General features: G+C 45.2%; 1 protein-coding gene across 1 annotated transcript; it reads left to right on the top strand.

Annotated features, from left to right (window-relative positions):
- The first annotated feature begins 2,310 nt into the window (after positions 1-2,310).
- On the top strand, positions 2,311-25,942 carry tmc7 (transmembrane channel like 7). Its single transcript, XM_080759834.1, has 16 exons — positions 2,311-2,434; positions 4,675-4,978; positions 5,762-5,910; positions 6,308-6,463; positions 7,523-7,608; positions 8,304-8,449; positions 8,971-9,118; positions 11,712-11,888; positions 13,335-13,480; positions 15,733-15,847; positions 16,416-16,513; positions 18,403-18,586; positions 18,706-18,836; positions 19,687-19,842; positions 20,701-20,779; positions 25,447-25,942. Exons 1-16 carry the CDS (start codon positions 2,419-2,421, stop codon positions 25,711-25,713), a joined length of 2,358 nt encoding a protein of 785 aa, XP_080615960.1. The 5' UTR covers positions 2,311-2,418; the 3' UTR covers positions 25,714-25,942.
- Positions 25,943-26,158: the final 216 nt, after the last annotated feature.

Here is a 26,158-nt window from a genome sequence, read left to right as displayed (position 1 = left end):
AACGTAGCTTGATCGGACGGATAAATACGATATCTGTTTCCGCCACAGTGTAACGGTGGCGTATTTCTTTTTAATGAATCAGGCCTTATCTTTAAGAAACAGGTGCTTAACAAAGCTCTGTGTATCCGATCTGATGCTGCTCAGCCTCTACACGGAGAGTAGGCCTACATCCTTCTCCCATCCATAGATCTGATGCTGCTCAGCCTCTACACGGAGAGTACATCCTTCTCCCATCCATAGATGTGATGCTGCTCAGCCTCTACACGGAGAGTACATCCTTCTCCCATCCATAGATGTGATGCTGCTCAGCCTCTACACAGAGAGTACATCCTTCTCCCATCCATAGATGTGATGCTGCTCAGCCTCTACACAGAGAGTACATCCTTCTCCCATCCATAGATGTGATGCTGCTCAGCCTCTACACAGAGAGTACATCCTTCTCCCATCCATAGATGTGATGCTGCTCAGCCTCTACACGGAGAGTACATCCTTCTCCCATCCATAGATGTGATGCTGCTCAGCCTCTACACGGAGAGTACATCCTTCTCCCATCCATAGATGTGATGCTGCTCAGCCTCTACACGGAGAGTACATCCTTCTCCCATCCATAGATGTGATGCTGCTCAACCTCTACACAGAGAGTACATCCTTCTCCCATCCATAGATGTGATGCTGCTCAGCCTCTACACAGAGAGTACATCCTTCTCCCATCCGGCCTTCGCTTGCGAGCCCCTTATTTATTGTGCCACAAAAAACAGGCACAAACATTCCTTTTTCCCGGTCTCTATTCACACACTGAATGCTGCTGTGGGTAGATCTAGGAGAAAACCTCATGATGAGCACTTTTATACTTCTTACTGTATTGGTCTCGTGCCTAATGTCTATGCACAACATGCACTTTCTACAACCTATCGCATAGCACTTTAAACGCCTGCACTTTAATGGTTATGTGCACTTTTGTACTTTGGTATCTGCTATACCTGTTCACACTATGTGAACTTTTATCTGTATACTGTTTAATTGTTTAATATAGTCTATGTGCTGCAACCCAATTTGCCCTTCGGGGACACTATAAACTTGAACCTTGAACCTTGAAATGGGGGGACTAATGAATGAGTGCCAATTTGGGGGTTCTTGACAGGCAGGGCAGGACACAAAAAAAGAATACAATAAAACCACAAGTAGTTAAAATGATAGAACAATGGCAAAGAACAAAATTGAATACAAGAACATAAAATAAATAAAAACAAATAAAAACACCACATGCAGCAAATCAGTCAGGAGTCAGGACAGGGTATAGGAACGTGCATATTAAAACTCAACTAAAAGCAAGAGTGAAGAGGTGAGTCTTGAGTTGGGATTTAAAAATGTCTACAGAGGGTGCGTGTCTGAGCTGGAATGGAAGTTTATTCCAGGCTGTTGGGCCGTAGAAGCAAAAAGCTGCCTCACCATATTTCTTTGTGCACATTCTTTTAGGCACTTCAAGTAGGCCAGCATTGGAGGACCTGAGGGGGCGTTTAGGGACATATCTAGGTAGGCAGTCACGGAGGTGACATGAAAAGGTTTTGGAACCACTGTGGTGGATGGCTACTATACCTGCTGTGAAGTCTGCATGTCCTCCATAAATAATAATAAATGTACTGTCTCTGTCAGTGAGACTGCTCCTCCTGGATGTATATTGTTGGTACTGCAGGGGCTTGTTAGGCTACATATACAGTATCTCAGTCAAGAATAACAACCTGTTAATTAATAAAGGGGAAACTCTCCAGACTCAAGGTTCCAAAACAGCACAGCATTAGCAGTCAGATGTGTGTGTGTGTGTGTGTGTGTGTGTGTGTGTGTGTGTGTGTGTGTGTGTGTGTGTGTGTGTGTGTGTGTGTGTGTGTGTGTGTGTGTGTGTGTGTGTGTGTGTGTGCTGAACTTTTTATGTGTATTTTACTTTTTATTAATACCGGTATTAGCTTTTTTTTTTTTTGATTGATTGAAAATAGGTAATAGATTGACATTTGTTTACTGGAATGCACGCACGCAGACAGACAGACAGACAGACAGACAGACAGACAGACAGACAGACAGATCATTATAGATAGATAGATAGATAGATAGATAGATAGATAGATAGATAGATAGATAGATAGATAATTACATCATTACCTTAATTATTATTCAATCTTTAGTCCAAATCCGAGGCTAAATAAAATCAGACAGGACTTTGCTGCCCCCTGGTGGTGTCGCTCCTTCATTGCATCCATGGGAAGTTCGGTACGCGAGTGAGACATCCAGGAAGTTGTGTTGTTGTTGTGTTGTCACAGACAGTTATCTCTCTACAATAAGTCACACAACAGACACACAACAGACACATTCCTGTTCACCGTGGCGTCACTGGACACTGGTTTTATTTCATGACGACGAGGGAAGATGGAAGACAACTCGGGTAAGAGAGATGACATGATGACATAACTTTATGGAACATAATAACTATAGTCTATTACGGCGTTGCTAACTAAGTTGCTAACGAATGTAAGCTAACTTTATGTGTTGGATGGAGTGCATGCCTGGTCTACTATAGCCCCTCTCGGAACCCCCTGGGTCAGCCCAATCCGAACCGAACCGAACCGGGAATGTCAGAAACTTCAGTACCATTGGGTTCTGACTTGTGGGGCTACGTCTACTATAGCCCTACAAGCAGAACCCAATGCTACTGAAGTTTCTGACATTTTTTAGACCAGCCCGGTTCGGTTCGGATTGGGCTGACCCAGGGGGTTCCGAGAGGGGCTATAGGTCTACTACTAACTGTACAGAACCAAATAGTTCTCCTATGTTGTGTATATGGCTTTGGGCTGTGGCAAAAAAAAAAAAGCCGAAAAAAAAACGAGTAATAACGAAAAATAACTGTAATGGTTAAAACATTTCGATGATGAACTGTGAACTGAACTATAGTTCATTAAAAAAATGATGCCAACCTTGGCACAAAGGAAGGTGATCACTGCCACACTGGAATAAATTAAAAAGAACAATTACAGGTAAATTAATTCACTCATATTTGTATGTAAATTACATCCTGCACATCATTCTACATTAATTAAAACTCTGAACTCTGACTGGGGGAGGGAGTTAGGAGGCCTATGCTCTGAGTCTAATGATCATTATAACAATGTGAAAGAATATTTAACAAGGGAAAAGGTTATATTCGTGGACAATCAAAACATGTTGGAACTGTGGTGTGGTGTCATTAAAGTGACACACTGACTATCCAGAAACTAAAAACGTGGCACTTTGTTTTAAAAAGGTTGCAGACCCCTGGGGTAGGGTACTACTGGCCAATCTGGACTGGAGGGGCACAAAATCCAATCTAGATATACAGTATATACTGTGTAATGTGTATATTTGGTTTTGATCAGCCATATAGCCTATGTGGTCATACATATATCGTTATTTTATTTGACAGTTTTCCTCCAGTGAGGGTCCCAAAAGCGTCAGTGGTCAGTGGTTCCCAAACCTTTTCATGTCAAGGACCCCCGAATTGACACTAATTAAGCCACGGACCCCCACTAGAAAACATATACCAGGGACCCCCATCCCACGAGAGAACATCTTCACGATGCAATAGTCTACTAACGGACCCCCATTGAGTGGGACCCCCAATTTATATTGTAATAATCAATGTTCATTTAAAGTAGAATTCCATACTAAAAGGCTTTCTTACCTTTCTTTGTAGTTGTTACGTCCCCACCAAAGAGGTCCAGGTGTTATTTTGTGCAAAAGCTCCTTATTGGCTATTTTCCCTACCATAAGCCCTAAATGAATTGAATGGGAATTGAATGGGGCTATGGGGTGTGATCCTCTATTCATAATGTAAATAATAACCCAAGCGGCACACTTTACTACTTATTTCGATGGAAATAAGCGAATTAGTATGGAATTCTCCTTTAATGAGAGTGTACAAATGGTTCCATTTGCATGTGCATCCGTGGCAAAGACTTTTGCTCTTTGTTCTTATTTTGACCTTTTATTAAAGACAGGGGTTGACAGACAGTCACTTTAACTTTTGCCCGACTGCCCGTGGCAAGTAAATAATAAAAATCGGGGCAATTGAGTTTGCTTTTCATGCAGGTTTGCCCGACTGTCCGTCTTCATTCAATATTTGGCCATTTTATGAAGAACAAAGAATGCCACCTTTTCTACAACAACAGCATGTTGCACTCATTGTGATGACTAGTGATGCACCGAATATTCGGCCGCAGAAAATATTCGGCAGAAAATGGCTAAAAATGCTTTTTCGGCTTATTCGGTTTCGGCCCGAATAGGCAGAAAATATATCACCGAAGGCGAATAGTGTATGCAATTAATGCATTCAAAAGAGCTGAATACATTTTTTATGGACCCATAATAGTGATTATTATTTAAGTTACGTTTTGCCATAACCATTTATTTTGCCATAAATCATGTAGCTTTAAGGTACGGCCATGACAGCAATGGTAGGAAAAAAGATATATAATATTAATCATATTCGGTATTCGTTTTTCGGCCAACTGTTTCCTATATTCGGTATTCGGTTTCGGCCGAGAAATTCACTTTCGGTGCATCCCTAGTGATGACCCCTTATCAAAAGTGTGTGTGTGTGTGTGTGTGTGTGTGTGTGTGTGTGTGTGAGTGTTTTCTCTGTCTTCTCAGTGTTCTACACTGCTAATAGCGGGCTGTCCACTAAGAACCCGCTGCTGGACCAGCTCCCCAGCTACCAGTCTCTGCTGTACCGCAGAAAGCCTTCGACCGGGCGGAGCACCAAGCAGCAGAGGAGCGGCTCCCGGACCCGGCTGGGGGTCTCCTCCTCCACTGGCAGCGGGAAATGGGGCCTGAGCACCGTCACCTCCACCTCCACCTCCTCCAGACAACAACCCGAGGAGAAGCAGAAGAGCCAGACGCTGCAGAGGCCCGTCCGAGAGCAGCCCAAACCCATGGCCATGAAACGGACCGACAAGTGAGGGGAGATTTACACTAGCATTCCTTTATGGTGGAATGTGAAAGAAACGTCTTTTAGGCTATAAACGGCAAACATCAGATTTTTTTCTCTGGGACCCCAATTTATATTGTAAAATCAAAGGCCTAATAATAATAATAATAATAAAACTTTATTTGTATAGCACCTTTCATGACATGAAATGCAGCTCAAAGTGCTTTACAGAACAATGGAGAATAAAAAAGAAAAGCAAGGCAACGACATTAAAAAAACAAGCAGTAATGCAATACAGTGAGGACATGAATAACAAAAAATAAAAGATCAATTAAAAGCAAGGGTGTAGAAGTGGGTCTTGAGCTGAGCTTTAAAAATGTCTACAGAGGCTGCCTGTCGAAGGTACAGTGGGAGCTTGTTCCATGCCGACGGCCCGTAGAAGCAAAAAGCTGCTTCCCCGTATTTTTTAGTTGCCATTTCTTTAGGCAAAGCGAGCAGGCCAGCAGTGGAAGACCTTAGGGGGCGGTTTGGGACATATTTAGGTGACAGCCCTACATGTAATCCCAACGTGTCTGTGTTTCTGTGTCAGTGTCCAGAGGCAGAAGGCTGAACGCGTCTGTGTTTCTGTGTCAGTGTCCAGCGGCAGAAGGCTGAACGTGTCTGTGTTTCTGTGTCAGTGTCCAGCGGCAGAAGGCTGAACGTGTCTGTGTTTCTGTGTCAGTGTCCAGCGGCAGAAGGCTGAAACGTGTCTGTGTTTCTGTGTCAGTGTCCAGCGGCAGAAGGCTGAACGTGTCTGTGTTTCTGTGTCAGTGTCCAGAGGCAGAAGCAGGCCCTGGACCTCAGCGGATGGACCCAGTGGAGACAGAGCACCAGGCGCAGCTTCAGGAGGCTGAGAGAGGACGCCCGGGAGTGGCTGGGCTCGCTGGAGCTGTGGAGGGGAGACATCCACCTCATAGAGGGTGAGAGAGAGACATCCACCTCATAGAGGGAGAGAGAGAGAGAGAGAGAGATGTGGAGGGGAGGGGAGGGGAGACATCCAATTGAAGTGATTTTGAAAATCTCTATACAACAGGGATGTTTGGAACAGCCATCCTGTCTTAATTGTATTGTCATATATTTTGCACTGCTTGATTTGCTGCCGGTTTTATGCCCTTTGCTATTATGTTAATTGCCTCAATCTTATTTTGTTTCTGTTTGTTTTGCTGATGCATATGTGTGTATATTTTATACGATTGTATTTTATATGTTTGTTCTCTGCATTGTAAAGCATTTTGCGATGCATTTCTGGCATGAAAGGTGCTACCTGTATATAAATAAAGTTTATTATTACTTCTCTCTGTGTGTTTCATCCAACAGGGATGTTTGGAACAGGGATCCTGTCCTACTTCTCCTTCCTGCGTTTCCTGGTCCTTCTCAACATGGTCATCTTCCTGCTGATGTTCTGCTTCGTCATGCTGCCCATCATCATCGCCCCGCACGCCTCGGGGAACAACACCTTCCACCAGGCAGACGGTACGTTACAACACCTTCCACCAGGCAGACGGTACGTTACAACACCTTCCACCAGGCAGACGGTACGTTACAACACCTTCCACCAGGCAGACGGTACGTTACAACACCTTCCACCAGGCAGACGGTACGTTACAACACCTTCCACCAGGCAGACGGTACGTTACAACACCTTCCACCAGGCAGACGGTACGTTACAACACCTTCCACCAGGCAGACGGTACGTTACAACACCTTCCACCAGGCAGACGGTACGTTACAACACCTTCCACCAGGCAGACGGTACGTTACAACACCTTCCACCAGGCAGACGGTACGTTACAACACCTTCCACCAGGCAGACGGTACGTTGCAACACCTTCCACCAGGCAGACGGTACGTTACAACACCTTCCACCAGGCAGACGGTACGTTACAACACCTTCCACCAGGCAGACGGTACGTTACAACACCTTCCACCAGGCAGACGGTACGTTACAACACCTTCCACCAGGCAGACGGTACGTTACAACACCTTCCACCAACCGATCCTATTTTTAGAGCACGCGTAGGACGGCCCGCGGTATCCGTGCGTCTGGTGTAGCTGGTATCATTGACATATATTGGTCCTATCCAAACGCACTGTACGCGCGCAGTAAACGCATACGCACGCGCGCAAAATTGCCTGGTGTAGCTTGGCCGTCAAGAACTTGTTTGTACATCAGTCTGTCTTGCTTCTAAACCAAAGTGGTTAAACCAGTGGACATGTTCTCGTTCCTGATTGTCTCTGTGTTTTCTGTAATGTCTACCATGTTGTAATGCATGTCTATGTCTGGTCTGTTTCTTGAACCGTGACGTCATGGACGCAAAACAAATGTCAGTGCGAGCTGACAATAAAGTCGTATCGTATCGCATCGTAAAGGTGGCCTTTACTGTAAGCTGAGGAAAAGAATGCACACCCATGAAGATGTCTGTTGGTTTTATAGTATAACTGTTCTTCTCGTATCTCCGTTAGGATTCACGTTGGGAGGTTTTTGTCGCTGCCTTGTTTGTCTTAACGTGTTCTTAACGTGTTCCTCCACAGGCAGCGTGTGCAGTTCGTATCCCAGCAGCTCTCGTCGAGGCCTCGTCCTCTACCACGAACACATCACGGACCTGCTCTCAGGAGGAGTATGTCTTTATCCCCATTTTAGACCTGAGAGAACCATTCTACAAATGCCTTCTAAATCATGACAGTTTTATGAAAAAAAACCCATGTTTCTATGTCAGTCTCAAACATCGTCGTCCTCAAACATTTTCATGTCAAGGACCCCCGGAAATTATCTGTTATTGGCCGCCCCTGATCTGAAAATATGTTGTTCCAGGGACCCCCCCCCCCCCAGAAGCAAATATTTGAGTTAAAAACGTTCACTCTGAAAGAATATATATTCAAACATTTGCACCACATTGTCACGTTTAAAAAATATATATATTTCAATAGTTAAAACATAATGCTTAAAACATTGTTATTAGTTACCTTTTGTCGACATTTCAGTTGACATTTTATTGTTGTATTTCCACAAACAGTGGCGTGCACAGACATTTAGAGGGGCAGGTGCTCAAGTGAAAAAAGGGCACCTTGTGCAGCGTGTGGAACCGTCCGGTTGCCTTAATAGTGTGAGATTTATAGATTTTGGGGCCTAAATAATATATTAGAAGCTTTTCATCATCACTTGATCAATGTCACCATGGTCCAAAATCTAAATACTGTACAGTGCTTTTTTTGTTTTTCAAACCGGGCACATTGCCAAAAGGGCAGGGGGAGCTCTAGCACCCCCTAGTGTACGCCACTGCCCGCTAACCACCGTGTGTTTTATGATCCTCAGGGTTTCCTAGAGCAGACGTATCTTTTCTACGGCTTCTACAAAGTGAACTTCATCCACTTCCCACGTTTTACCTACAACCTTCCTCTGGCCTACGTGCTGGTCACCATCGCCTACCTCTTCCTCAGCCTCTTCTGGATCGTTAAAAGGTACTATAGAAGAAGAAAGGGCTTTTATTTCCCTGTGTATTTGTATTGAGGCTCTGAAATCTGAGATCTGTTCACTGGACAAAAACATGCAGTAATCCTGGTCTCTAAACTGCCTCCCCCTGGCCAGCCGGGGCACCTGATGGAGGGGAAAGGAACTGGTCTCTATACTGCCTCCCCCTGGCCAGCCGGGGCGCCTGATGGAGGGGAAAGGAACTGGTTGGAATAACGTGTTCCTTCCACGCGCTACGTCCAACCAGGGAAACTCCCCCCTGTCAGGTGTAAAGGAGCAACTTGGACACTCAGGCATGAAGGAAGCATGAGTTCAAGTCCGTTGCTCTCCCCAGGGTGGTGGAGGGTGTGTAGAGCCCAGGATCACATTAGATGATTGACACAGGGGTGAAAAATGGGTTACAAAATCGTGGGATAAAAAATATATAAAAAGAAGAAAAAAAAAGTTTATGCCTGTCAAGTCGGAGGGATCCGTGACCACCACCTCCACCTCTCCCCCCCCCCCCCACCAGGTCTGCCACGGGCCTGAAGCGGAACCTGGTCCAAGACGAGGATCGCTTCCAGAGCTTCTGTAACAAGATATTCGCCGGCTGGGACTTCTGCATCACGGACGAGAACGCTGTGCGCCTGAAGAGAAGCAGCCTGCTGTACGAGCTCAGGGTGAGCAGCACCGTCCTCTACTGGGTCAGAAGTGGGTCTTGAGCTGAGCTTTAAAAATGTCCACAGAGGCTTCCTGACGAAGGTACAGTGGGAGCTTGTTCCATGCCGACGGCCCCTAGAAGCAAAAAGCTGCTTCCCCGTATTTTTTAGTTGCCATTTATTTTGGCAAAGCCAGCAGGCCAGCAGTGGAAGACCTTAGGGGGGCGGTTTGGGACATATTTAGGCAGGCAGTCATGTAGGTAGGAAGGTGCGAGACCATTGAGAGCTTTATAGACAAGTAAAATCAATCCTAAAAAACAACCGGAAGCCAGTGCAGTGATGCCAAAACTGGAGTAATATGTTCTCTCATCTTAGTTCTAGTTAAAACTCTGACTGCTGCATTTTGGACAAGTTGTAATCTGTCAGTTGTTTTCTTAGGCAGTCCTGAAAAAAGTGCAAACAAAGGCGTGGATTAGTGTTTTTGCATCGTCCAAGGACAAATAGGCTCTGATTCGTGCAATATTTCTAAGGTGAAAGTCGACTAAAACAAGACTAACACTAAAACATTCCAGGTGACTAAAATGTGACTGAAACTAAATAAACTATTCAAGAGACTAAAACTAAAAAACAAAATTTGCGGCCAAAAACAACACTCGTTCACACGGGCAGATGCAAAGACACAGTAGCCAGCGACGTGAAGCTACAAAGCAAATCTGACATTATTTTGTAGCTGCTACAAAAGATACATCAAAACTACTACCGTGTCCCCTAGGGTAGGTACCCTCACATGTTCTCCCCGTGTCCCCTAGGGTAGGTACCCTCACATGTTCTCCCCGTGTCCCCTAGGGTAGGTACCCTCACATGTTCTCCCCGTGTCCCCTAGGGGTAGGTACCCTCACATGTTCTCCCCGTGTCCCCTAGGGTAGGTACCCTCACATGTTCTCCCCGTGTCCCCTAGGGTAGGTACCCTCACATGTTCTCCCCGTGTCCCCTAGGGTAGGTACCCTCACATGTTCTCCCCGTGTCCCCTATAGGGTAGGTACCCTCACATGTTCTCCCCGTGTCCCCTAGGGTAGGTACCCTCACATGTTCTCCCCGTGTCCCCTAGGGTAGGTACCCTCACATGTTCTCCCCGTGTCCCCTATAGGGTAGGTACCCTCACATGTTCTCCCCGTGTCCCCTAGGGGTAGGTACCCTCACATGTTCTCCCCGTGTCCCCTAGGGTAGGTACCCTCACATGTTCTCCCCGTGTCCCCTAGGGTAGGTACCCTCACATGTTCTCCCAGTGTCCCCTAGGGTAGGTACCCTCACATGTTCTCCCTGTGTCCCCTAGGGGTAGGTACCCTCACATGTTCTCCCCGTGTCCCCTAGGGTAGGTACCCTCACATGTTCTCCCCGTGTCCCCTAGGGTAGGTACCCTCACAAAAACATGCAGTAATCCTGGTCTCTAAACTGCCTCCCCCTGGCCAGCCGGGGCGCCTGATGGAGGGGAAAGGAACTGGTTGGAATAACGTGTTCCTTCCACGCGCTACGTCCAACCAGGGAAACTCCCCCCTGTCAGGTGTAAAGGAGCAACTTGGACACTCAGGCATGAAGGAAGCATGAGTTCAAGTCCGTTGCTCTCCCCTTGTCCCCCATATATGGGGACTAGGTTGGTGGAGGGTGTGTAGAGCCCAGGATCACATTACATGATTGACACAGGGGTGAAAAATGGGTTACAAAATCGTGGGATAAAAATTATAAAAGAAACTACAAAGAAGTTGAACTGATAAAGAGAAACTACAAAGAAGTTGAACTGATAAAGATACGAAGCGAGCGACAAACATGCTGTGAATATTTGCATCTTTGCATCTGCCCGGCAGCCGGTGTTGTGATTGTGAACGCAGCATTCATTTAAACCGTTTTCCTTCCTTGCGGCGGTGGCTCAGCGGTAGAGTCAGTGGCCACTAGGGGACGGCGGTGGATCAGCGGTAGAGTGGGCTGGATGGTAACCGCAAGGTCGCCGGTTCGATCCCTGTGGTGCTCCTCCCCCAGAGTTAGTGTTGAAGTGTCCTTGAGCAAGACTCTGAACCCGGAATGGCTCCCAATGTGCTGGTTGGTGCCTTGCATGGTTTCCGCCGCCATCGGTGTGTATGAATGTGTGTGTGATCTATTTAAAGCGCCTTGGATAAAGGCGCTATATAAATGCACCATTTATATATTATATATTTATAAACTGCCTCCCCCTGGCCAGCCGGGGCGCCTGATGGAGGGGAAAGGAACTGGTTGGAATAACGTGTTCCTTCCACACGCTACGTCCAACCAGGGAAACTCCCCCCTGTCAGGTGTAAAGGAGCAACCTGGACACTCAGGCATGAAGGAAGCATGAGTTCAAGTTCGTTGCTCTCCCCTTGTCCCCCATATATGGGGACTAGGTTGGTCTCCCCTTGTCCCCCATATATGGGGACTAGGTTGGTGGAGGGTGTGTAGACTGTAGAGCCCAGGATCACATTAGATGATTGACACAGGGGTGAAAAATGGGTTACAAAATCGTGGGATAAAAAATAATTTAAAATAAATAAATGCACCATTTACCATTTCTTTCCTTTTTATTATTTTCCCCGTACGTTGCCAGACGGACTTGGAGGAGGAGAGGATCAAGCAGAAGATCGCAGGGCGAACGCGTAAGGAGCGATGTCGTATCTACGCCATCCGCCTCGTGCTCAACCTGTTCGTTATCGCTGTGCTGGTCGCCTGCTTCTACAGCATCTACCGAGCCACGGTCTTCTCCCAGAAAGCCCAGATGACTAAGGTGTGTGTGTGTGTGTGTGTGTGTGTGTGTGTGTGTGTGTGTGTGTGTGTGTGTGTGTGTGTGTCGGCTGCTCAGTTTGTTGACAATTTTTTTGTATTCAAGTAGCAATAATCTTAACAGAGGGAATCAATGTTCATTGCAGAGAGAACACCTCCAGATAACTAGTTGTTTGTATACTAATACACTGAAATTCAACGATATAGTAGTAACCCAGAAAACAGCTTTATTGACGTTCAAGGCGCAACATATTTCGCTCCCTGACTGCATTCAGAAGCTGTTTCCAAATGAAAGTAAACCTTTACGAGCTGAGGGGGTAAACTGACGTTTGAAATTAAAATAATAACTAACATTAAAAAAAGATGTCCATCTTCTGTAATGGCAGCAGCAGGAATATGGAATAGCTGTGATATTGACCACAACAATTGTGTCGTGTCTTTTCTTCCAGGGGTCTGTAGATTATCACCTTATTTTCCTAATGTCTCGAGAACAAGACATGAGCTCCAATTCCCAGGCAAAGTCCTTCTTTTATTCAATCCATGAGGCATCTCCCATGTTAACGTCAGGCTACAAGCATAGCAGCAACGTCATCTTATTGTATCGCACATTCAGGCCAGGTCAAGCCTGTCCTCCATGGCCTCCTCCGTTTTTTTCCAACTAACCCCCAAGTCCTTCCCAACGCATCTCTTTTATCCATCCATCTCATGCAGTGGGGTGTCACCTTTTGTCCCTGTGCGTGTGCGTGTGTGTGTGTGTGTGTGTGCGTGCGTGCGTGCATGCGTGCGTGCGTGCGTGCGTGCGTGTGTGTGCTATAAAATGCAAAGAGACAAACTGTAGCCTCCTGTAACCCTAAATAATGGGTCACTTATCTGCTAAAACAGGAAGTTCAAAACCACCACAAACCAGGTGGTTTGAGACCCTAAAGATAACATCAGATCAATGATCTTGAGAAGTCAAAGGGTGAAGCCCACAAGGCCTCCTGCCTGTGGAACTATTGATATGCAAATTGTTAAGACACTGTGGTGGGTGATGAAGGGAGAAATGGCTCGCAAGTTAACAATTATGACTAACCAAGTAGTTATGAATATGCTTTATGATTCATATACACCACAATTGCAATACGATCTATAAATTCAAGAAAGTAATATAGCAGAAACATTATAAAACATCATAATGAACTTCTTATAATGCATCATTACCATCTCCATATGATTCTACCAAACGTATTCCTTTGCTTGCCTATTAAAAAGTTTATTTTATTTTCTTCTTATTTTTTAATTTGCACTAATGTAATATAAGTAAGTCAAAAAAGTGTAGGCACTATATAAGCTATGGCCTCAGCCTACAACTTTTTGGTCCAAACATGTCATGTAAAACGTTTTTTTGATGTTATTTGTTATTTTAAGACCGAAATAAACTATTAATTCATTCATTCTGTCTGCGTTGCAGGCGAACTTCATCGTGGACCTCATCTATGAGTACCTTCCCTCCATCGTCATCACCTCGGCCAACTTCATCACCCCGCTCCTCTTCTCCCTCATCATCAACTACGAAGACTACAGCCCCGCGTTCGAGATCCGATTCACCCTCATGAGGTATGTATCATCAACTACGAGATCCGATTCACCCTCATGAGGTATGTTTAATCAACTACGAGATCTGCTTCACCCTCATGAGGTATGTATCATCAACTACGAGATCCGATTCACCCTCATGAGGTATGTATCATCAACTACGAGATCTGCTTCACCCTCATGAGGTATGTATCATCAACTACGAGATCTGCTTCACCCTCATGAGGTATGTATCATCAACTACGAGATCTGCTTCACCCTCATGAGGTATGTATCATCAACTACGAGATCTGCTTCACCCTCATGAGGTATGTATCATCAACTACGAGATCTGCTTCACCCTCATGAGGTATGTATCATCAACTACGAGATCTGCTTCACCCTCATGAGGTATGTATCATCAACTACGAGATCTGCTTCACCCTCATGAGGTATGTATCATCAACTACGAGATCTGCTTCACCCTCATGAGGTATGTATCATCAACTACGAGATCTGCTTCACCCTCATGAGGTATGTATCATCAACTACGAGATCTGCTTCACCCTCATGAGGTATGTATCATCAACTACGAGATCTGCTTCACCCTCATGAGGTATGTATCATCAACTACGAGATCTGCTTCACCCTCATGAGGTATGGAGTTGCTCTGAAATCCTCATTCCTGATTGTAAAGACAACATTTGTTCCATCATCAGTGAGGCGCTGGCAAACTTGAGTTAAGTCTTCCTTCTAACCGATCAATTTGAAGCTAGCTGTGTTTAAGATAGTGTGAACTAATTGTTTTACTATAGTTTTATTCAGATCTTGAACCCATCAAGACCTGGTTATTTTTTAACTTTAGCTGTTGAAAAATGGCAATATACAAGCTCAGGTGCAGCGCTACGATCTTGTAGCCTGGCTAATGAGCCAGAGTAATATCACACTGTCGCGGGCAATCGTTTGCAGCTGTTTCGGTCTGGCTTATTAGCCAGGCTGACGATCTTGTAGATCTGCTATTTTGGGAAAATCGTGAAAATGTGTGCACATATATATCTTTGAATATTTTATTCTTTCACAGCATTCTTTCACACGTTTTTAACTCAAATCTTGTGCTTCTGGGATGAGGTCCCTGGAACAACATAGTTTGAGATTGGGGTCTACGGCCAAATACATACCGTATCATTCTGGGGGTCCTTGACATTAAAAAGTTTGACAACCCACTGACATAGAAACATACGTTCTTCCTGCAGAAAACTATTTTAAGTCATGTTCCCGTCATTGGTGTCATTCTGTCCCCACCGGTGACAGCGGTGGTGTTAAAGAAATCTGCCGGTGAGCACTTAACATAGTTGAAACATCAATAATGAGACAGACACAATTCAGAGTTTCAGAGTATTGGAATAGAATGTATTCGAATACGGAGACAGCAGTGAAGCGTTTACAATGGAACACCGTACTGACTCAACACATCTCAGTCAGGCTTCAGCTTAAATACATTATTACCCCCCACCCCAGGGGTGGGTGGGTCTTGTACACATGACATCAGAGACCTCCAGACCACACATGTCACAGGTCACAGAAAACAGCTCCTCATGGCTTGGTTTATGACGTCCTTAAATGTACAAGCATTCCACATTTCCTTGACAGTGGCCGAGTGGATTGCGGAGCGGTCTAGATACCGGAAGGTCGCCAGTTCGAATCAGCGGTCCGACACGTTAAAATGACCACCGTTGAAGTGCCCTCGGACAAGGCATTGAACCACTACCATGAAATGCTCCATGTGGGCCTGGCTGTAAACAAGTATCTGATGCTTAGTCCACTTACCCTTCATGGTAAACCTGATTTACCAGAACGCATTTCTTCTTCTTCACCTCTCCCCAGGTGTGTGTTCATGAGGCTGACCAGTATCTTTCTGTCCCCACCTCTCCCCAGGTGTGTCTTCATGAGGTTGACTAGTATCTTTCTGTCCCCACCTCTCTCCACAGGTGTGTCTTCATGAGGCTGACCAGTATCTTTCTGTCCCCACCTCTCCCCAGGTGTGTCTTCATGAGGCTGACCAGTATCTTTCTGTCCCCACCTCTCCCCAGGTGTGTCTTCATGAGGCTGACCAGTATCTTTCTGTCCCCACCTCTCCCCAGGTGTGTGTTCATGAGGCTGACCAGTATCTTTCTGTCCCCACCTCTCCACAGGTGTGTCTTCATGAGGTTGACTAGTATCTTTCTGTCCCCACCTCTCCCCAGGTGTGTGTTCATGAGGCTGACCAGTATCTTTCTGTCCCCACCTCTCCCCAGGTGTGTGTTCATGAGGCTGACCAGTATCGGGGTGTTGCTCTTCTCTCTGTGGACTCAGATCACTAAGTGTAAGGACGGGCCCTGTGAGTGTGGCTACAACAACCAGCTCTACTCTGTAAGTGCACAGAGTGTATAATATGTTCAGTATCGCCTGCCATTGATGGTAGCGATAGATAATATACTATAACGTTAATGCAGCAGATATGAAACTTACCCTGTTGGTAATGAAAGGGTCCTTAACCCATTCTCTGACCTGAGATCAGATTCTAAAAAATGTCTTCTACATCCTAGGCAGTTTTCCATTCTGATCTGAGATCAGATTCTAAAAAATGTCTTCTATGTCAGTCGCTCTTCGATTTTTCCAAAAATAGCAGACCTACAAGCTCATAGCGCGCCACTCGGTGGCGCACTATGAGCTTGTAGATCTGCTATTTTTCAATAGCTAAAGCATAACATAGTGCTAACACCAAAATGGTGTTTTAGGATGTATGTAATGTTGCTATAATAACATTTCACAGCTGCCCTTTGTGAGTCTTGAGTCAAATGTTTCACACAAACTCATATACACGCTAATGCTGCTAACGTCGCATGCTATCATCATTATTATTGTTGATACAATGAGAGCCTGGTGCATTTAATTAATCCTAATGCTACTCTTCTTAACTCCCATGTTTGTTGCAAAGTGCTGGGAGACCCGTGTGGGACAGGAGATGTACAAACTGACCATCTTTGACTTCATTATCATCGCGGCTGTCACCCTCTTTGTGGAGTTTCCACGGAGGTGAGTCCCTGTCTTTTTTTATTTCTGGCGTATTGTTGCCCATGCAGGACTGTTAATTATACGTCCTCATTCCTCAGCTATATCCAGCTGTTCATATACTCTGGCCTGTCCCCGTCAGGTTGATATAGTGGACTACTGTAACTGTCCTTCCTAGTGCTCAGTGATTGATTGATTGAAATATTTATTAACAGTTTGCAGAATTACAGCAAATTTCAAGCACAAACTCAATACAAAGACTGGTAACTGTGAGTGGACGACCCAATTTAAGCGTTACACTTGTTTACAACAGGGTCCACATTGTTCAATTCATCAAAACATTTAGAGACATACAAATAGACACTTCTATGTAGTTAAAGAACAGAACAGGAATTCATCATATAGGAAGCAAAAAGGGAAAAGATACATATACAGTGAGGGGAAATGGGGGGGGGGGGATTCAGATTTTACAGAGGCCAGTTTTGAATTGCAGCCATCCGTAGGTGCCCTTTGAGAGCGGTTTTGAAGGAGTCAAGGGATTCACATGGCCTTGTGGTTAGAGTGTCCGCCCTGAAACCGGGAGGTCGGGGGTTCGACCTGGCTTGGTGGGTTTCTCCATTCATTCATTCGGGTTGATAGTGAACTTCTGTGACTGCGGCCTGGCTAAGTGGCGTCTCCATTCATTCACTACAGGTTGATAGTGAACTTCTGTGACTGCGGCCTGGCTAAGTGGCGTCTCCATTCATTCACTACAGGTTGATAGTGAACTTCTGTGACTGCGGCCTGGCTAAGTGGCGTCTCCATTCATTCACTACAGGTTGATAGTGAACTTCTGTGACTGCGGCCTGGCTAAGTGGTGTCTCCATTCACTACAGGTTGATAGTGAACTTCTGTGACTGCGGCCTGGCTAAGTGGTGTCTCCATTCATTCACTACAGGTTGATAGTGAACTTCTGTGACTGCGGCCTGGCTAAGTGGTGTCTCCATTCATTCACTACAGGTTGATAGTGAACTTCTGTGACTGCGGCCTGGCTAAGTGGTGTCTCCATTCATTCACTACAGGTTGATAGTGAACTTCTGTGACTGCGGCCTGGCTAAGTGGTGTCTCCATTCACTACAGGTTGATAGTGAACTTCTGTGACTGCGGCCTGGCTAAGTGGCGTCTCCATTCATTCACTACAGGTTGATAGTGAACTTCTGTGACTGCGGCCTGGCTAAGTGGCGTCTCCATTCATTCACTACAGGTTGATAGTGAACTTCTGTGACTGCGGCCTGGCTAAGTGGCGTCTCCATTCATTCACTACAGGTTGATAGTGAACTTCTGTGACTGCGGCCTGGCTAAGTGGTGTCTCCATTCATTCACTACAGGTTGATAGTGAACTTCTGTGACTGCGGCCTGGCTAAGTGGTGTCTCCATTCATTCACTACAGGTTGATAGTGAACTTCTGTGACTGCGGCCTGGCTAAGTGGTGTCTCCATTCACTACAGGTTGATAGTGAACTTCTGTGACTGCGGCCTGGCTAAGTGGCGTCTCCATTCATTCACTACAGGTTGATAGTGAACTTCTGTGACTGCGGCCTGGCTAAGTGGCGTCTCCATTCATTCACTACAGGTTGATAGTGAACTTCTGTGACTGCGGCCTGGCTAAGTGGTGTCTCCATTCACTACAGGTTGATAGTGAACTTCTGTGACTGCGGCCTGGCTAAGTGGCGTCTCCATTCATTCACTACAGGTTGATAGTGAACTTCTGTGACTGCGGCCTGGCTAAGTGGTGTCTCCATTCATTCACTACAGGTTGATAGTGAACTTCTGTGACTGCGGCCTGGCTAAGTGGTGTCTCCATTCATTCACTACAGGTTGATAGTGAACTTCTGTGACTGCGGCCTGGCTAAGTGGTGTCTCCATTCACTACAGGTTGATAGTGAACTTCTGTGACTGCGGCCTGGCTAAGTGGTGGGGCCAGCAGGAGTTCGCCATCCCGCAGAACGTCCTGGAGATCGTCTACGGGCAGACCATCTGCTGGATCGGCACGTTCTACTGCCCCCTGCTGCCGGCCATCTGCATCATCAAGTACTTCATCATCTTCTACATCAAAAAGGTGAGACAGATGTTACAACTGTTTGTTCTAAAGGCAAATGTGTTATTGTATTACTATTATGGTTGGACGCTGGTTCACAACGGCCGACCAGCCACACTAAAACTGTCTAACTTTAACAGGTGTCTCTGGTCCATAACTGTCGTCCAGCCACCCGTCCCTTCAGAGCGTCCAGCTCTAATTTCTTCTTCCTGGGAGTGTTGCTGATCGGGCTGGCCCTGGCCTGTCTGCCCGTCACCGTTGGCATCGCGCAGTGAGTACAGTGTTCTGTACATTATTATCATATATCGTTGCTGTCGGGAGGAAAGCTCCTCCTAACCTAATTTTTGAGGTTTTTGATTTTTTTCTTTGGCATAAATCAGTGCTATTGAACACCCTGTGTGTTGTTTCGAAATTATTGAACCAATGGAAAGTAAAAGTAAAAAGTGCTTTGGACAAAACCTCTTAACTCCATTGGACCCTCAAACTGTCAGCTAACTCCACCACCTCTCTCCCTCTCTCATGGAAGTCATTGACAATATATAAAGTTACAACACCAACTTTGATGAGGCTGTATTGCTTTGTTTTTAAAAAATATACGGTTTTCTTAATTTCCTGAATTTCTTTTTTTCATTTCCTGAAAAATGAGTTATGAGGTTTCTTCCCGACAACAGAGATATTATTTATTACTTAAAAATAATATTTAGATTTTCTTTGGACAGACAATAGGATTGACGTGTACCTGTCTTCCTAGATTTGAACAATATTTGAAAAACTTTTTGTACAGTTAAGTAGACTTTAAGTAGGCTAATGGGGGGATTCTCAACGTTTTTGTCTCGCGAGTCGCGACCTTCTGCCCGACCCCCCTTCCCCACCCCCAATACAAACTGACTGCAAAAATAACCTTTAATAATAGAGATAATATATCATAAATTAATACTGAAACAAGATATAATCATTAAGGAATGTTTCTGCATGTACTATGTGTACTATCTAAACTCTTAATATTTGGAAAATAATTTGGGGACCCCCAGAATAATTTGGCGACCCCCCCCAGGGGTTGAGAACTCCTGGCCTAATGTACGACTACACTTACCTGAGCCGGTCATTCCTTCCTTCAACAGCATCCGGTGTTCCCAGGCGTGCGGGCCGTTCGTCAACTACACCACCTCGTGGGAGGTGGTGCCGAGGACCGTCTCCCAGCTTCCCAACGGAGCGCGCTCCTTCCTCCACGCCGTCTCCTCAGAGGCCTTCGCTGTGTCCTTCCTGGTCATCACCAGGTAATAATAATCTTTAAGATATTTGTCTTCACAGTCTGTTCAAACATCCACGTCAAGAACAACACAGAAAACTGCCTCCCCCTGGCCAGCCGGGGCGCCTGATGGAGGGGAAAGGAACTGGTTGGAATAACGTGTTCCTTCCACGCGCTATACGTCCAACCAGGGAAACTCCCCCCTGTCAGGTGTAAAGGAGCAACTTGGACACTCGGGCATGAAGGAAGCACATTACACCAAGATGATACAAAAACATGAGGTCCCCACTGTGTACAGAACCATCCCATCATACATACAGTACGACGGGATGAACCATCCTATCGGTGGGGTTTGGTTGGCAGTCTGGTTGGTGTGGTTTTCAGCTGTGTGGGGTTGTTCTCAGCAATGGTGCTGATTATAGTGAATAAAACATAAAGATATTTCATATCAAGGGAGCCCCAGAATTATCTGTAATTGGCTGCCGACCCCCCATCTGAAAATATGTTGTTTCAGGGACCTCCCCCAGAAGCAAATATATGAGTTCAAAACCAAAAAGAATATATTATATTCAAAGATTTGCACTACGTTTCAAGATTTTTCAAAAAAATTGCAGATCTACAAGCTCGTATTGCCGCGATAATGAGCTTGTAGGTCTAGTATTTTTCAACAGCTAAAGTTTTAAATAATGGTTAAAGTGGTTAAAAGCCAAGGTTACATTCCAGGTCTTAATGGGTTGATACCATGTATATAAATATCCATGGGTTTAAAGCTGGTATTTTCTGTGTTGAGCTGATTAAATTAATTGTAGAGTGACTTTTATGCAGCCAAACTCTTTAATTAGTTCATGCTTCTTGTAGAATAACACTGACTCCATGTCTTCCACAGTTTGGCCATGTTTTACGTAATCGCTCTGGCTGGAGCTCACAAGAGAGTTATTCACCAGCTCAGGGAACAGCTGGCCATGGTGAGTACTGTACAAAATAATACATACTGTATCTTCCCAAGGCAAATCTTTATTAGTATGTGTTTTTTGCAACACATGTTTATTGTGGCACATGATTATTCTGGGCTGAAGTAGTTTCAACGTTCACGTGGCCAGAATGTCTCCCAAAATTTTCAAATGCTTCCGTCGTACAGTCTGGAGCAACGGAAGCTCTGATCATGAGTAAAATATAAATGCTTCCGTCGTACAGTCTGGAGCAACGGAAGCTCTGATCATGAGTAAAATATAAATGCTTCCGTCATACAGTCTGGAGCAACGGAAGCTCTGATCATGAGTAAAATATAAATGCTTCCGTCATACAGTCTGGAGCAACGGAAGCTCTGATCATGAGTAAAATATAAATGCTTCCGTCGTACAGTCTGGAGCAACGGAAGCTCTGATCATGAGTCAAATATAAATGCTTCCGTCGTACAGTCTGGAGCAACGGAAGCTCTGATCATGAGTAAAATATAAATGCTTCCATCATACAGTCTGGAGCAACGGAAGCTCTGATCACGAGTAAAATATAAATGCTTCCGTCATACAGTCTGGACTCTCTGGAGCAACGGAAGCTCTGATCACGAGTAAAATATAAATGCTTCCGTCGTACAGTTTGGAGCAACGGAAGCTCTGATCACGAGTAAAATATAAATGCTTCCGTCGTACAGTCTGGAGCAACGGAAGCTCTGATCATGAGTCAAATATAAATGCTTCCGTCGTACAGTCTGGAGCAACGGAAGCTCTGATCATGAGTCAAATATAAATGCTTCCGTCGTACAGTCTGGAGCAACGGAAGCTCTGATCATGAGTCAAATATAAATGCTTCCGTCGTACAGTCTGGAGCAACGGAAGCTCTGATCATGGGTAACATATAAATGCTTCCGTCATACAGTCTGGAGCAACGGAAGCTCTGATCATGAGTAAAATATAAATGCTTCCGTCATACAGTCTGGAGCAACGGAAGCTCTGATCATGAGTAAAATATAAATGCTTCCGTCATACAGTCTGGAGCAACGGAAGCTCTGATCATGAGTAAAATATAAATGCTTCCGTCGTACAGTCTGGAGCAACGGAAGCTCTGATCATGAGTCAAATATAAATGCTTCCATCATACAGTCTGGAGCAACGGAAGCTCTGATCATGAGTAAAATATAAATGCTTCCATCATACAGTCTGGAGCAACGGACGCTCTGATCACGAGTAAAATATAAATGCTTCCGTCATACAGTCTGGACTCTCTGGAGCAACGGAAGCTCTGATCACGAGTAAAATATAAATGCTTCCGTCGTACAGTCTGGAGCAACAGAAGCTCTGATCACGAGTAAAATATAAATGCTTCCGTCGTACAGTTTGGAGCAACGGAAGCTCTGATCACGAGTAAAATATAAATGCTTCCGTCGTACAGTCTGGAGCAACGGAAGCTCTGATCATGAGTCAAATATAAATGCTTCCGTCGTACAGTCTGGAGCAACGGAAGCTCTGATCATGAGTCAAATATAAATGCTTCCGTCGTACAGTCTGGAGCAACGGAAGCTCTGATCATGAGTCAAATATAAATGCTTCCGTCGTACAGTCTGGAGCAACGGAAGCTCTGATCATGGGTAACATATAAATGCTTCCGTCATACAGTCTGGAGCAACGGAAGCTCTGATCATGAGTAAAATATAAATGCTTCCGTCATACAGTCTGGAGCAACGGAAGCTCTGATCATGAGTAAAATATAAATGCTTCCGTCATACAGTCTGGAGCAACGGAAGCTCTGATCATGAGTAAAATATAAATGCTTCCGTCGTACAGTCTGGAGCAACGGAAGCTCTGATCATGAGTCAAATATAAATGCTTCCATCATACAGTCTGGAGCAACGGAAGCTCTGATCATGAGTAAAATATAAATGCTTCCATCATACAGTCTGGAGCAACGGACGCTCTGATCACGAGTAAAATATAAATGCTTCCGTCATACAGTCTGGACTCTCTGGAGCAACGGAAGCTCTGATCACGAGTAAAATATAAATGCTTCCGTCGTACAGTCTGGAGCAACAGAAGCTCTGATCACGAGTAAAATATAAATGCTTCCGTCGTACAGTCTGGAGCAACGGAAGCTCTGATCATGAGTCAAATATAAATGCTTCCGTCATACAGTCTGGAGCAACGGAAGCTCTGATCATGAGTCAAATATAAATGCTTCCGTCGTACAGTCTGGAGCAACGGAAGCTCTGATCATGAGTCAAATATAAATGCTTCCGTCGTACAGTCTGGAGCAACGGAAGCTCTGATCATGAGTCAAATATAAATGCTTCCGTCGTACAGTCTGGAGCAACGGAAGCTCTGATCATGAGTAACATATAAATGCTTCCGTCATACAGTCTGGAGCAACGGAAGCTCTGATCATGAGTAAATTATAAATGCTTCCGTCATACAGTCTGGAGCAACGGAAGCTCTGATCATGAGTCAAATATAAATGCTTCCGTCATACAGTCTGGAGCAACGGAAGCTCTGATCATGAGTCAAATATAAATGCTTCCGTCGTACAGTCTGGAGCAACGGAAGCTCTGATCATGAGTCAAATATAAATGCTTCCGTCGTACAGTCTGGAGCAACGGAAGCTCTGATCATGAGTAACATATAAATGCTTCCGTCATACAGTCTGGAGCAACGGAAGCTCTGATCATGAGTAAAATATAAATGCTTCCGTCATACAGTCTGGAGCAACGGAAGCTCTGATCATGAGTAAAATATAAATGCTTCCGTCGTACAGTCTGGAGCAACGGAAGCTCTGATCATGAGTCTAATATAAATGCTTTCGTCATACAGTCTGGAGCAACGGAAGCTCTGATCATGAGTAAAATATAAATGCTTCCGTCATACAGTCTGGAGCAACGGAAGCTCTGATCATGAGTCAAATATAAATGCTTCCGTCATACAGTCTGGAGCAAAGGAAGCTCTGATCATAAGTCAAATATAAATGCTTCCGTCGTACAGTCTGGAGCAACGGAAGCTCTGATCATGAGTCAAATATAAATGCTTCCGTCGTACAGTCTGGAGCAACGGAAGCTCTGATCATGAGTCAAATATAAATGCTTCCGTCATACAGTCTGGAGCAACGGAAGCTCTGATCATGAGTAAAATATAAATGCTTCCGTCATACAGTCTGGAGCAACGGAAGCTCTGATCATGAGTAAAATATAAATGCTTCCGTCATACAGTCTGGAGCAACGGAAGCTCTGATCATGAGTAAAATATAAATGCTTCCGTCGTACAGTCTGGAGCAACGGAAGCTCTGATCATGAGTCAAATATAAATGCTTCCGTCATACAGTCTGGAGCAACGGAAGCTCTGATCATGAGTAAAATATAAATGCTTCCATCATACAGTCTGGAGCAACGGAAGCTCTGATCATGAGTAAAATATAAATGCTTCCGTCATACAGTCTGGATTCTCTGGAGCAACGGAAGCTCTGATCACGAGTAAAATATAAATGCTTCCGTCGTACAGTCTGGAGCAACGGAAGCTCTGATCACGAGTAAAATATAAATGCTTCCTTCGTACAGTCTGGAGCAACGGAAGCTCTGATCACGAGTACAATATAAATGCTTCCGTCGTACAGTCTGGAGCAACGGAAGCTCTGATCATGAGTAAAATATAAATGCTTCCTTCGTACAGTCTGGAGCAACGGAAGCTCTGATCACGAGTAAAATATAAATGCTTCCTTCGTACAGTCTGGAGCAACGGAAGCTCTGATCACGAGTACAATATAAATGCTTCCGTCATACAGTCTGGAGCAACGGAAGCTCTGATCATGAGTCAAATATAAATGCTTCCGTCATACAGTCTGGAGCAACGGAAGCTCTGATCATGAGTCAAATATAAATGCTTCCGTCGTACAGTCTGGAGCAACGGAAGCTCTGATCACGAGTAAAATATAAATGCTTACGTCGTACAGTCTGGAGCAACGGAAGCTCTGATCATGAGTAACATATAAATGCTTCCGTCATACAGTCTGGAGCAACGGAAGCTCTGATCATGAGTAAAATATAAATGCTTCCGTCATACAGTCTGGAGCAACGGAAGCTCTGATCATGAGTAAAATATAAATGCTTCCGTCGTACAGTCTGGAGCAACGGAAGCTCTGATCATGAGTCAAATATAAATGCTTCCGTCATACAGTCTGGAGCAACGGAAGCTCTGATCATGAGTCAAATATAAATGCTTCCGTCATACAGTCTGGAGCAACGGAAGCTCTGATCATGAGTCAAATATAAATGCTTCCGTCGTACAGTCTGGAGCAACGGAAGCTCTGATCACGAGTAAAATATAAATGCTTACGTCGTACAGTCTGGAGCAACGGAAGCTCTGATCACGAGAAGTGGAAGTGGAGCCTCCTCCTCACTTCCGTTTCGTCTTCATAGTCACGCCAATTTATCCTAATATAAATGGAAATCATCTAAGCATATATATAGCTTGCTACTTAGCAGAAATGTATATGAATTTATTTTAAAGATATTTTAAAAGATATTTTCCTGAATGGAAATGACAGCGTCCTTACTCGGATTCTGGCGAGGTGTAGTTCTAGACTCTATTATGGCGATCGGTGGTGGAATAGTTGTCTGTCTTCTAGAGGTTTTATCTCCGTGTGTCCCCCCGTGCAGGAGGGCCGTGACAAGCGCTTCCTGATCCAGAAGCTGTGTCAGGCGTCGGTCGTCACCCGACCCGCCACCACCAGATCCTCCCAGGCTCAGAGCCTGTGTGCTCTGAGCCAGGCTGTGAGGTACGTGGGATCCCCTCGGTCTCCCCAGCCCCATGAGCCACGCTCCCCCAGCCGGACCAGCCCCAGCTACCACACCAGCTTCTCCTGTAACTATAACGACGGGCTGTTCCTGGCCCACCCACCGCCTGACTCCTCTACACATGTCTAGTGATGGCCCACCCACCGCCTGACTCCTCAACACATGTCTAGTGATGGCCCACCCACCGCCTGACTCCTCTACACATGTCTAGGCCCACCCACCGCCTGACTCCTCTACACATGTCTAGGCCCACGCATCCCCTGACACACGTCTATAGGACCAACATTGCAGTCCAGTCCAGTGAGCACCCAAACATACCGAAAGCCTAAATTTATGCTTCACACCTGAACTTCCATGCGCGGCCAAAAAGCCGCTGCCTGCCGGCGTCTCTTCCTGGTTTTTTAGACATCTGGTGGATGGAAATGAAGCTCCACCCACGCGGCAATCTGCCGCGTGGGTGGAGCTTAATTTTCATCCACCAGATGTCTAAAAGAAACGGCAGACGGCGCCTTTTGTCCGCTCATGGAATCCTAGGTGTGCTCTCATAGGCCAATGGAATCCTAGGTGTGCTCTC

Source organism: Protomyctophum bolini, assembly GCF_963924005.1.
Source record: "Protomyctophum bolini genome assembly, chromosome: 3".
In the NCBI taxonomy this organism is placed as follows: domain Eukaryota; kingdom Metazoa; phylum Chordata; class Actinopteri; order Myctophiformes; family Myctophidae; genus Protomyctophum; species Protomyctophum bolini.
Note: the sequence above shows the minus strand (reverse complement) of the source record. Positions and strands in the feature narration are given on the sequence as shown.

What these genes read in the sequence shown, in the direction of transcription:
- tmc7 (XM_080759834.1), top strand. An exon ending in AGACATCCACCTCATAGAGG is followed by an intron (nt 5,911 to 6,307) that starts GTGAGAGAGAGA and finishes TTCATCCAACAG; the next exon opens with GGATGTTTGGAACAGGGATC. An exon ending in CGGACCTGCTCTCAGGAGGA is followed by an intron (nt 7,609 to 8,303) that starts GTATGTCTTTAT and finishes TATGATCCTCAG; the next exon opens with GGTTTCCTAGAGCAGACGTA.